Consider the following 13,276-nt stretch of genomic DNA (forward strand, 5'->3'; position numbering starts at 1 on the left):
CAACTCCAACAATTTTATTTAACAGTGGATTTGTATTCATAAAAATGAGGTGCCAATTCAGCTAACCAATCTGGCTCAATTAAGGTTAGGTCGCGCATATATGCTTGGGTCGTTTCCACTACTTCTTTAAATACGACACATTTCGGTTTACGGTTGAAGAGAACTGAATTAGGATGGATACTCAAAAGTACTCCGTCACGTATCGTTCTAAACCGTCCACTTCCATCCGGTTCAGCGATCGCTGCTTGTGAAAAATAGCCACTAGCAATGCACTTTCTGACGTCTGCACTTGCTGCAAGTCGGCCCTCTGCTGTATTTGGGTATTTGGAAGTCGCGCTCACCAAAGGTATATCAAATCGTTTCAAGTATTTGATCAATTGCAATCGGATCGCCATTGCTCTTGACAATGCTTTGAAGTTTAGGAACCTGTCGTGACACCATTTCCCGGATTTATTGCCCTTGTTTATGAATGCATTATAGACGTTGATCAAAGAAAGCGTATCCCCTTCTTCTACCCAAAATTTACGCCGAGCTTCTTGAATTATATCTTTAGGTATGTTTGGTGGTGTGATAAATACATTTTGAACAGACATCATAGCTGCAATAGTGACAATTTCATGACTGCACTTAAAGTCTTTCGAGGCTAAGAGAATTTTGGCCAGCATGGGATCAACGGGGAATTCAGCAAGTTGCATGCCTAAGGGTATAGTTAATCGTCCAACCTTGTCCAAAGCCTTTAACGAATAAAGTAATTCTAATGCTCTTATCATAAGTTCAGCAGGTGGCGGAGTGATGAAATCAAATCGAAGTACATTGTCAATACCCAAAGCCTTCAGTTGCAATATAATAGGTGCTAAATTGCTCCTATTGATGGATATGCATGCTGATAAGTGTTTCTTCATCACATTAGGATTTTAAATTTGTATAAGTGGTTTACCTCTGGATCTCCGGTATACTGGTATCTCTCAAAGAATTGTACGTCTCTTCAGTATACAATCTAAAGGCTTTTCCTGGTTTGATACGACCTGCTCTACCCGCTCTTTGTAAAGCCGATGCTTTTGAAATGGGTGTAACAACCAGTGTGTCCATTCCGGTTTTTGGATTGTATGCTCGTACCTTGAGATTATAATATCGTTAGGTCCATAATATTCTAATTTATGATCGTAATATCCTACCTTGACAAAGCCAGGATCTATTATATATACGACATTTTCGAGAGTAACCGATGCTTCTGCTATATTGGTGGATACAATCACTTTTCGTGTGTATTTCGGTGTAGGTTCAAAGACTTGCATCTGCTCTTCCACTGTAAGGCCAGCATAAAGCGGAAGAGGCATGATAGCCAAACTATTTTCCGGTAATGTTTTCCCTCGCTCGTAAATCTCGGCTACAACATTATCAATTTCCTCTCTACCAGTCATAAACACTAATATATCTCCAGTTCTCTCTTTAACATGGATATCGAATACGGTTTGAATACACTTTTCGACATAATCAATAACAGGTTCGTTTAAATACAAAATGTCGATAGGGAACATTCTTCCTTCCAAGGATATGATTTTAGCTGTGTCTTTTGAAGGGTCGTTTGTTGAATTTGTGTTAAAAAAGCGATAAAACTGCTCTGCATCCATTGTTGCTGACGATATAATGATTTTCAGGTTAGGCCGCTTCTTCTGTATCCTAAATGTAATAACCAAGTGCTTTATTGGTTAGCTACAGACTGTACAATGGACGTCTCCATCAATGTGATCCAATCACAAACTCATATACTTCACTTTTTGACAATGCCGATAAGTATATCTGTATACAAACTTCTTTCGTGTGCTTCATCAATCATTATAATGCTGTAGTTCGCCAGGAGGGGATCTATCATTGCCTCCCGAAATAACATACCATCAGTCATATACTTTATTCTTGTCTTATCGCTCGTTTGGTCATCAAATCGAATCAAATAACCAACATCCGCACCCAGGCTACAATTCATTTCTTCTGCTACTCTTTGAGCTACGGATGTTGCAGCAATTCTTCGAGGCTATTTCAGATTTTAGAAATAGAGTAAGAATCGATATACACAAAGAATCCTTTTCCTTTTGATGATTCAGATGGATTACCTGTGTACAAGCTATCTGTTTGCCGTTACCCGCCCAACCAGACTCATTAAGGTACTGAGGGATCTCTACGGTATATTGAAGGTTAAGAGGAATTGATGAGTATAAAAAAATTGCAATCGACCACCATTTCGCAATGCCTTACGTGTAGTTTTGCCAGAACCTGTCTGACCCACCACTATCACTGTTTGGTATGTCTCGACTAAATACAAAAGTTCCTTTCTTACTTTAAAAACTGGAAGCCGCTCTCTTTGTTGTTTTATTGTCAGATGTCGATATTGTTTGTCGACAGGAGCTAGAACGAAATCTTCAGCGCCGTTTTCTGCGTCTCTATCAACATTATTACCTTTGTATGTGTTAAAGCACAAATAAATGTAGGAGATATATAAGAAGCTGAAGACAGTGCACCATTACAAGATAGATCAGCTTACCTGGAGCAACAGTTCCTGGCTTCCAGAACGACATGACGTCTTGAAAATAAAAATCTTAAAAAATGAAGTCGTGTATAGCGGTTTTATGGTTCCACACGGTTCTAATTCAAAAATCGCAGAAAGCAAAAATGGTGTTTTTTACGATTTTCTATCTCAGAACATGGTTTGAAAACTGCAATCATCCAGGATCGCCTAGACCAACCACTGGCGCAAGTTCCTTATTACAAATTGTCAATAATCTCATACTATGGTCAGTGTCCTTATTAGCAATTCAAATTAGCTTTGCTCATTTAATGCTTTGAATATAAAGTCCAAAAAGAATTTGAATGTACAGAAACATGAAAGAACATTTATAGCATTGTCATTATCACTATTGTCGTTGTCTTTGTTACAAATGGTTCGCCATTGCTATATTTTCATATGCCACTTTTATCACCATTCTTGTTGTTACAATTTGAACGCCTTCTTGGTACCAAGTTATACATTAGCCATCGGCTTATCACAATCTCTTTCTTCTCTAATACTGTTCGATCAATTATTGCGTGCATGCTGGATCATTTTTCCCTCTGAATATGCGATATTTTATGGTGGCATGTAAAAAGCTTTCTCAATGGTATTGATTCATTTAGATTAAATCTATCGTCTAAATGGTTGCACACTTCGGTTTGATTGTAGGAATGTTTGTGAAAAGCTAAAAGAATGCGGGCCTTCTGCTGTACTAAACTTTTCTTTGACAGCTGACCGCTGCGAGACAGCTTTTGTTTCACTAGATGTTTCTCGTCGAACGCCAGCCATATATTGTTGGGTACTTAGTTGCTGATAGAGTCGTTTCAGGTAAGAGACTGATTTTTCTCTATGTTCCCTCCGTCGAACTCCAGATTAATACTAGATTTCAAAGCTGCTATATCTGTGAGGTTGTTGTATCGATGAAGATATCACTGCTGTATATTACATGACAAAACAGAAGTACGCTTCATTACTGATAGTTTTAATTAAATAGCAGTGCCACATTCTGACCTCCAGTTTATATAACAATCTGAGAAACGATCCGGATTTACTGCCTTTACCAGTTATGTTGTACTGGAACAAATAAAATTCCAGGCACACTGGAATAAATTATTTTTCATTAGGCACACTTCAACCTTATCGAGAATCTAGATATCGCTGTGGGGTTGTTCAATTCATTAACAGGGACAATACTATTCAGTTGTCCTACTACTTTCTTAATTCCATTATAAGCTCAGTTTTACTTCGCATTCAAATAAAAACCATCCAAATTTTAAACCAAAATAAAAATCACCAAAGAACTACTGTTCCATTTTAACTAAAACTAAATCATTACTTCTGATATCAATAATATCACAAGCAGGTTAATCCACGTGCATTATCTATTAATACTTCAAACTATAATCTACATTGATGTTAAGGTGACTTATCCAATTTCTGTAATCTCTATAACTGTTACCTTATAGAGAGAGATGTCTTTATTTGCTATTCCACAGATATTATTCTATTCCAGATTCCACCTGTTATAGGTCTTAAAAGAGGTGTACCAGTTTTTTGTTGTAAATTTACAATCTATCAATACGACTCTGGTAATTAGTTAAGATTATGTCGACCATATCCTCTTCTTTATAGGTTCTTGTAATGTACGCTATAAGAATCATTCAGAACTAGTATATATATCCAATCCATAGTAGGGCAATCTTTATATTAACCGCAACTACTCAGTCCGACCAATCAAGGGTCAAGTTACACGTTCCTGTCACTGGTGTTTATTGGTTCGTTTTCCTGATTGCTAGTTCAAATTAGAAAATCCTTTTAATATGTCCATGGTGAAAAGGCCTGTATACCCAACCGTTTATCAGTTGATTCTGTTCATTTAAGCGAGGTTTGAGTGAACGTCTGGCCTTCAAAGCCATTTCTGCTCCATTGGGAGTGGGGAAGAGCCATGTTTGAGCTTCTCTTGCTCATATTGACAGTAATCTTTATACCAATATGATACAACGCTTACATATATGAAAGAACATGTTCCTACTTTTCTAATAATACCACTGACAATAACCTTTGCATGACTTTTATATATGGTGATGGGAAAGCTGAGATTTGCTAAGTCTTACTAGGTTTTTATTGTGCTTTTTTTGTATAAAAGAGAGAACTATATAACTTAGTGCTTCGTGCACCCACTTTAGCCTTAATAACAGATTCGACTCTTTTGGGCATGCTTTCTATATGCTTCATGCATGATTCGGGGTGACTTCGCTACATCAAACATCGGTCACACGTTCCCAAAACTCACCAAGGTTCTGCGGTGCATTATCGTATAATGCAAAGCTTGATTTCAAGTTGAACCACAAATTCTCAATTGAATTTTGGTCAGGAATTTACTTTTTTTAACCATTCCTTAGCTCCTTTGGCCGTATGTTTAGATTCATTATCTTGTTGAAGCATGATGTCCTTCTTCTGTAGGCCATGATCCTTGAGGGCTCCAAAAAGTTCCCGTTCAGAATTTCACAGTATAACTGGGCGTCCATCCCGCCCTCTATCTTGGCAATAATACTAGGGCCCTATTGAGTGAAGCAGCTCCACACTATCAAGTTTTCTCCACTTCCTTTGTGGGCATAGTTGACATTGTGAGCTTAAAGATATTCTCCCTCCTTGATACACGTCCACGTCTTTCTATCTGAGCTTAGGCGATTTTTTTTGAGTTCGTCTTGAAACCAACTTTCTTCCAGTCTTCAACCTTCCAACTTTATGAGCCTCTGCCCGTTTCAACCGAATCGTTCGATAATCAAATATTCAAGTGCAATGCCAACTTCTCGATCTTCGATTTGAAATCAGATGAATTGAGGAATCTGCGTATTGTTTGCGCAGATTTCATAGCCTTGTCCTTGAATGTTTTGGGCAGTCTCAACCACAGTAATAAATTGCACAGTGTAGAATAATAAATATCTTTCGACCAAGTAATGCGCTGATCTTTGCAGGCCTGTTCTTCTTGCCAATAGATGCACAAGCCATATCAGTAACAATCCTTTCAACTGTTGTAGCAAAATGCCTAGCGACTTGGCAATATTTGTATGAGAATCATTCCACTCAGTCTGGGGATAATATCCATTTCCTTGTTGTAAGGAATAGTTTTTCATCTCGCAATTAGTGTTAATGTAGTTGAAATGCAGTTAACGGTAATCGATGGAATTACTAACAGTAGACTTTATTTTTAGAGAAAAAACAAACATGGTAAGGCTTGTTTTTGCTAAATACAAGAAGCTAAACTTTACCCTCAATCCCCTTTCATTTGCGTTTTTTTTTTGAAAGCTCTTTAGGCGACTCATAAATTTCTCTAAAAATGCCCGGTTCGGCATAGCAACAATCTATAGTCTTAATGGCAGTTGAAGTGCTACGATAGCGCCAAAACTTATGCGAACGGTATATGTCATATTGCTCCTTAACCTAACGGGTAATATCTCGTTAGAGTGAAGAAATGCAAAATGCAAAAATATTGAAGAATTTTTGTAAATCTGTATGTGGATAGCTTTATTTATGCAATGATATGTAATGGCCAACATCTGTAAGCATAATTATGGAATACTGATTTGGTTATTCGTCGCAGCAATTACAAAAGAGGAGAATGAACAACTAACAGTATTTACAAGATTATGATGACGTATTATTTCTTTAGTCGAGGCACTTAAAGTCAACAAGGGCCGCAAAAAATAATCCGGCTTCAATTTTCGTCATCATTATTATTTCTTTCTTTTTCTTTCTATTTTTTTTTTTTTCATTCGGAAAAGGAATCTGCTATTGTAGTGTGCAACTCCTCTGTTGATTGCAGTAAGTAAGCGTTTATTTCTGCGTCCAACCTATTACCATCATTTTTACTAAGTGCTCTTTTCTTCTAGTGCTCTAGAATCAATTTTCATGGATAGCCAAGCAGAAGAAGCTGAGTGATATCGAAGAACACCCTTTTCCCTTCTAATGTCCAGCATGGCGAAGTGTGTAAATTCTCTGTTGATAGTAAGTAAGCGTTTAATTCTGCGTCCAACTTCTTATTATTATTTTTACTAATTGCTCTTTTCTCCTAGTGCTCTAGAATCAATTTTCATGGATAGCCAAGCAGAAGAAGCTGAGTGATATCGAAGAACACCCTTTCCCTTCTATTGTCCAGCATGGCGAAGTGTGCAAATTCTCTGTTGATGGTAAGCAAGCGTTTATTTCTGCGCCCTTTTTCTTTCTATTTTCTACATTCTTTCTTTCGGAAAAGGAATCCAGCTTTGGGTAGGTTGTTCAGCTCCTTTGCTGGTAGCATGTAAGCATTCGTTTCTGCGCCCTTTTTCTTTCTATTTTTCATATATTCTTTCTTTCGAAAAAGGAATCCAGCTTTGGGTAGGTTGTTCAGCTCCTTTGCTGGTAGCATGTAAGCATTCGTTTCTGCGCCCTTTTTCTTTCTATTTTTCATATATTCTTTCTTTCGAAAAAGGAATCCAGCTTTGGGTAGGTTGTTCAGCTCCTTTGCTGGTAGCATGTAAGCATTCGTTTCTGCGCCCTTTTTCTTTCTATTTTTCATATATTCTTTCTTTCGAAAAAGGAATCCAGCTTTGGGTAGGTTGTTCAGCTCCTTTGCTGGTAGCATGTAAGCATTCGTTTCTGCGCCCTTTTTCTTTCTATTTTTCATATATTCTTTCTTTCGAAAAAGGAATCCAGCTTTGGGTAGGTTGTTCAGCTCCTTTGCTGGTAGCATGTAAGCATTCGTTTCTGCGCCCTTTTTCTTTCTATTTTTCATATATTCTTTCTTTCGAAAAAGGAATCCAGCTTTGGGTAGGTTGTTCAGCTCCTTTGCTGGTAGCATGTAAGCATTCGTTTCTGCGCCCTTTTTCTTTCTATTTTTCATATATTCTTTCTTTCGAAAAAGGAATCCAGCTTTGGGTAGGTTGTTCAGCTCCTTTGCTGGTAGCATGTAAGCATTCGTTTCTGCGCCCTTTTTCTTTCTATTTTTCATATATTCTTTCTTTCGAAAAAGGAATCCAGCTTTGGGTAGGTTGTTCAGCTCCTTTGCTGGTAGCATGTAAGCATTCGTTTCTGCGCCCTTTTTCTTTCTATTTTTCATATATTCTTTCTTTCGAAAAAGGAATCCAGCTTTGGGTAGGTTGTTCAGCTCCTTTGCTGGTAGCATGTAAGCATTCGTTTCTGCGCCCTTTTTCTTTCTATTTTTCATATATTCTTTCTTTCGGAAAAGGAATCCAGCTTTGGGTAGGTTGTTCAGCTCCTTTGCTGGTAGCATGTAGACGTTTGTTTCTGCGCCCTCTTTTTTTTTTTCATTCGGAAAAGGAATCTGCTATTGCGTAATGTGCAACTCCTCTGTTGATTGCAGTAAGTAAGCGTTTAATTCTGCTTCCAACTTATTATCATTTTTACTAAATACTCTTTTCTCCTAGTGCTCTGGAGACAATTTTATGGACAGATTTGGGCTACTTCAAATTTAAAGGCAAGCAGGGAAAAGCTCATTAGAATCAAAATCTTGCTAGTACTGGGGCATCAATGCAAGCGTTGAAGAAATACTAATCAAGGCTTACACTTATATTGTATTGATTTCAATAACATTTATATCAATGATTCAAAATCGTGTCACTGATGATGGATAAAATTCATTATACCTAAGTTTACAAGAAGAGAAGCTCTTCTATTCTTTTGGTTGTTTCTAAGCCTTATGCCTGAAGTTTCCAGCAGCTCTTCAAACTAATGAAAATAAGAACTGCACCGGCAAGGACTTCCATTTATTGCCGCATAGACACTTGTGTTCCTCTTCAAGTGTTGGCCAGATTCTCTTAATAAAGCGATTGTCTTAAAACTTCTATGCAGCATTTCGGCGAAAAACTCTCGCCTCCGTGGTAAAATTAGCTGTTGACCAACACAATGTATTGTGTTGCTGAATAATCTTACGGTTTTAAGAAATTCTCTGCTGTTATTTTAGAATTTTGAATCCCACTTTCGACTTTGCAGCAGATAGCCTTCATCGACCTCTTAAACTTGAAGTGATAAATCCGCAAACGCAACATGCATTAGTATCTTAGTTTAACTATATTGATGCGGCTGGTTCCAACGCTAGATCTTGTCAACTGTGAATGCACTAATTCAACCTCCAGGTTCTTTACTATATACTTCAGCATTTTTCGATTTATTATCATTAACTTTGAAAGGCATTACGCTCTTCTCCCTATCAGAACTGTCTAGGTAATCCTCCTTATAAAATTTGTGTACCTCGCATAAGTTCTGCCCTTGAAAACCCCTGAACCGTATAATCTGTTACAACGAATCATAAAGGCAATTGTGTCCATTAAGAAATCGATTCTTGGAATGGGTGGACTGCAATCATCGTTTGCAACATAAAAGGTATGCTTAACGGTCAATAAGTCAACAAGATACAACTTCAGGCTAATTGTGTCTTTCAATTTCTCCATTGGCATACTTTGGGGTTTTCGTCGTGGAGTTACTGTTATCCTGTTTACTCAACCGTTTCACCAGACTTAAAGGTATAATCGATACAAGAGCACCACAGCCCATCAAAAAATACATGCACTCTTAATGTGACTCAATCAAGACCTGAACTTTAGATGAGTAAATTTGACTACCATCTGTTCTATCGACGGCTGAGTCAATTATAATGCTATTTGATATATCCAGTTACTTTAAAAGACTTATAAAATAAAATAAGACAGTAAAATGACCAGACACAACAAAGATACTCTTTATTCAAGTTTGTTGAGAATGATACTTTTATATGAGAAACGGGGTTATTAACGGGTATTCAACTATTAATACAACTGAACTAAAACTATCATGAGAATGATAAGATCTTAGCCGCAAGCGGGTGTCAAAGTAGATGTGTATCAGATTGCCAAGCAGGTACTGAAGTCGTTCTGTAGTTTAAGACGTATAGTTGTATCTTGGATACAACACTATTGACATCCAGCTATCTCAGCTGATTATCCTCGTCTAACATTATTGTAAAATTACGGTTCACCTTTCTTGCCATAGGTGCTGGTACTTCATTGCGAGCATTGGCTTCTTCGTCAAGAAGCTTGTACTTTGCCATGGCTCGCCTTGTCTTTTCCAAGTTTTGTAGTCTCAAAAGGCGTATGGGCGTCTCCGCTCAATAAAAAGCAGATCCTTTCTATAGTATGGCAAAAGCTCTGATTAATATATTGAGTCTTTTTTTGTGAGTTCCTGAAAGTTCCCATCAGCAATCAATCTTTCTTCCCTAGAATAATAAAGACACTTAAATTCATGTTCATTGACTTAACTAAAGTAAGCATTTGTATCAAACAAGCAAATATTTTGAAAATAATCTGCTTTCATCTTTTTTTTTAACACAACAGTGAATAAAACCATCAGCAATGTCAGATTTTACTTAACCGTTGTCAAACTTGCAATAAAAACCTTGATTTATTTAGTTATGGGAGATTATGTCAAAGCTGAACGATACCCAAGCTTAATCAAATCCTGTGCTGCTAACGAGGTGCCCATGAGAATGCCAATACGTTTGATGAAGGTGAATAGATTTGATGAGGGCTTTCCAAATTTGTTGGATCAATTCGTTCAATATAAAAAGGCAGCTGAGCTCGTAGCGAAGAAAAGAGGTTCTACGTCGATGGCAACCTTTACAAGATTGTGTAAGCTGAATTCTCTTAGTCGCAAAGAAGAAGATCACTATTAACAATGATTCATCGATGCCTATCGGATGTTCTATTTTTGAAAGAAAATGAGTATAGCGATCAACAAATCGCTCATTTTGGAGCCGCAAATTTGGATAAACTTCGAAACACTATAATCGCTGCATACATGGATTCGAATGTGAAATTCGATAATAATTTGTATAACGAAATTTCAGAAATATTATGGGTAAGACATAGTGAAAGTTGTTTTTTTTAAAAAAAAAAAGATTATCTTTATACATTATTTGAATGCTGATAATTGTTTTTTTATCTTTCTGTAGGATTTCCGTCCCCAAGATGGCAGACGGGGAGCAAGCAGAACTGTAAGGAAATTATATTGATCCTATTGTGTACCCCATGTTTCACGATCCAGAAGTTAACATCTTTTTTCGATGGTATGCGAATATTATGTACTGTCTAACATTACATTAACTAATTGGTAGTCTTTTGTAAATGTTTTCTACTAAATTAGGTTAAACAAGCAAACTCAGGACACAGAAACCAGACGACCAGATGGTCACATTTAGAAAATGAACCAAAGGAGGTCTGCTGGTTCAGTTGGATTAGTTGAAATAAAAGCAGAAAAAAGCAATTCCCTAAAACAACATAAGGATATGATTCGACTCATCGCCTTCTGTAAAGATGCGTTGGAAAATCAAAGCAGTAAAAACTCCATAATTACAGTACAAGTTGTTGGTAAGAGTTGCAGGCTGATAAAAAGTTTTTAACTTTTCTTGTAATCTACCGCACCATTTCTCGTGACGTAGGCTTCTATATTTCTTTCCATATAGATGGATTATATATAATGGTCGAACTGTTTTCCTTCGAAACTGCTAAATATCTCAGTCAATTTTGTTGTATCCAACATCAGATTATGCTTAGATTATTATATAATGCTAAAATAAGAGACTACGGATCAAAGAAACTTTTAGTCAGATCAACACACTTACCTCATGTTAACGATCCAATCGGTCAAGGCACCGCTCTGTCACGATTAGCCGTATAATAGCATTTGGATATGTCTTTCTTTTATCATCAGGTCATCTTCTATTCAAGGGCCCCGATAGAAAAAGTGTTTTACAATATCCACAAATATAAATAGAAGTACTGTGGTATTCGCTAGTTTTAACTATAAGATAAAAGGTAAAGAATAACACAAGAGAAAATAAACACGAAAGCTTAACGAAATCAAACCACCGTCTTTATTTCTCTTTCAAAAACAAACTAAAGAAAAAGAAAAGAAAACTAAAATTACTGCTATTAATAAAGACTTATTGTGTTTGCTGTCTACGAAATGATTGTATCAAGATCTATAGCTGACATTGATGTATTATGTTCAGATAATACTCAGTGAATCAGAGGTTTCCGTAAAAGAATAGGTCTTCCCTTTAAGTGGATCATTACTCGTCCATCCCAGAGCGGATTGATTTGTAATGTGCTATCCTGGCAGATCCAGGGTGATCATGCAGCTACATCTATAATCCAATATCTATCGGCCACCAGTTGTGTAGCTCAGATACTGTGGGGATGATTATAGATGTTAGCTAGGAAGAGATATTCGTGCGTGGTATCATTTTGATTGTGAGAACCGTTGTTGTGTTAATAAAGAGTGATTGAGCCTTTTTATCTCCAACCATACTTTATTTCCAGAGCAGGGAGCAGTACTATGACCTACTATGATCTGGTTGTTGAATCAATATACCCTACGAGTACATATACCAATCCTGCTATATACCTAAATGTCATATAGTCATAGATAATCTATGTAAAATATATTTCATAAAGATAACCTGTTCAAATCTTATGTGATGTAGCTAATCTCCCATAAGAATTATCCTTAATCCATATTCTTTTCTTATTTTATATTTGTTGTTATACATTTGATCTAAAGGTTCAAATGTATGCAATCGAACACACTGCTTACTAAGCGGGAACGAAGATATGAGCAGTACTCATATCTGAGATCAAGTTTTATTTTACATTTCGTTAGACGTTTTGAGTGATTTACTCATATAACATATTGCCATCATGCCTCAAATACGAAGGGCCTTTCTTCCGTCTATTCAGTACATTTATTGAACTGACCAATCAGATTGCAGCATTTACATCCAACAACTACATCTCTACATTCAAGATCTCTAGTCATCGATCAACCCATGACGATCGAATCACAAACCAAGCATGGGGCTAACTGGAAAACCATCGTGTCCAAAGGTTTAAAAACCAAAGTACCCCTTCCTCGAAGTCAGTTTGATATTTCAGGAAAAAAAGAGTTGTACACTGTCGAAACTATTTTCGAAGACCCTGAGGTCGCTGAATACCTCCGTTCTCAGCGTATACAATCCATTGTACAGACCGCTCTTATGCCCGGAGCTGTAATATTTAGCTTACCTAGCAGATTGCTTGAACATCAATCTGAAGCTTTTAAATTAGTAATCGATCAGATTGGACCGGTCGTGGGCAACTACTTTAACCCGGTATCACTCCGTGGCAACCGTACACGCGGGGATTTGGTTTTTTATACCCGTTTTAGAGACGCTCAATGTACTCGTGTCGCCTTAGAGGAGGGTATAACGCACAACGGTGTGCAGTATAAGGCATATCCCTACAAGGACAGGACTGAAGCCAATGATCATTGTCGTGTAACCATGACATTGCCCTACGGAGCAGAGTCTGAAGAGCTGATTGACAAGCTCAAGGAGTCAATGTCCAATTATGGCCGGGTGCTTCAAATCAAGCAACGGTTGAATCATGGTTTCTTCGAAGGAGATATTTCTGTTTTGCTCAACTGTCAAGTAGCTAACGGGTCGCCGTCATATCAAGCCCTGCAGCGTATGCTGTATTTAAAAGCCTGGGACGTCCGGTCCCAGTTAGTTACAAAGGTGCAAAGCCCATCTATTACTACTGCCGTAAAGAAGGGCATGTTGAAAAAGATTGCCCAACTTTACAAAAACTAGTCTGCTTCCGTTGTGGTGGTCATGGACACTCAGCATCGTTGCTGTGTCCCCGACGTAGAGCCCCTTTTAGC

At 37.4% G+C, this 13,276-nt stretch overlaps 4 protein-coding genes across 4 annotated transcripts; 3 read left to right on the forward strand and 1 right to left on the reverse strand.

Annotated features, from left to right (window-relative positions):
• Positions 1 to 14: 14 nt before the first annotated feature.
• On the reverse strand, positions 15 to 2,573 carry BDF20DRAFT_911060 (P-loop containing nucleoside triphosphate hydrolase protein; the record flags this gene model as incomplete). The annotated part of the gene is made up of 7 exons (XM_053083780.1): positions 15 to 864; positions 938 to 1,039; positions 1,117 to 1,680; positions 1,776 to 2,032; positions 2,112 to 2,176; positions 2,254 to 2,454; positions 2,540 to 2,573. 7 exons carry the CDS (start codon positions 2,571 to 2,573, stop codon positions 15 to 17), a joined length of 2,073 nt encoding a protein of 690 aa, XP_052939977.1.
• A 3,941-nt stretch (positions 2,574 to 6,514) lies between these two features.
• BDF20DRAFT_833444 (uncharacterized protein) lies at positions 6,515 to 8,087 on the forward strand (the record flags this gene model as incomplete). The annotated part of the gene is made up of 13 exons (XM_053078645.1): positions 6,515 to 6,553; positions 6,630 to 6,814; positions 6,909 to 6,953; positions 7,017 to 7,061; positions 7,125 to 7,169; positions 7,233 to 7,277; positions 7,341 to 7,385; positions 7,449 to 7,493; positions 7,557 to 7,601; positions 7,665 to 7,709; positions 7,773 to 7,786; positions 7,865 to 7,906; positions 7,972 to 8,087. 13 exons carry the CDS (start codon positions 6,515 to 6,517, stop codon positions 8,085 to 8,087), a joined length of 756 nt encoding a protein of 251 aa, XP_052939978.1.
• Positions 8,088 to 10,267: 2,180 nt separating this feature from the next.
• On the forward strand, positions 10,268 to 10,432 carry BDF20DRAFT_803421 (uncharacterized protein; the record flags this gene model as incomplete). Its single annotated transcript, XM_053076439.1, has 1 exon — positions 10,268 to 10,432. A coding segment is annotated over one exon (165 nt), but the record flags the coding sequence as incomplete, so codon positions are not given.
• Positions 10,433 to 10,529: 97 nt separating this feature from the next.
• On the forward strand, positions 10,530 to 11,013 carry BDF20DRAFT_856731 (uncharacterized protein). The gene has a single exon (XM_053080309.1). It carries the CDS (start codon positions 10,779 to 10,781, stop codon positions 10,974 to 10,976), a length of 198 nt encoding a protein of 65 aa, XP_052939980.1. The 5' UTR covers positions 10,530 to 10,778; the 3' UTR covers positions 10,977 to 11,013.
• The last annotated feature ends 2,263 nt before the right edge of the window (positions 11,014 to 13,276 follow it).

Source organism: Mycotypha africana (assembly GCF_025528875.1).
Source record: "Mycotypha africana strain NRRL 2978 chromosome Unknown BDF20scaffold_2, whole genome shotgun sequence".
In the NCBI taxonomy this organism is placed as follows: domain Eukaryota; kingdom Fungi; phylum Mucoromycota; class Mucoromycetes; order Mucorales; family Mycotyphaceae; genus Mycotypha; species Mycotypha africana.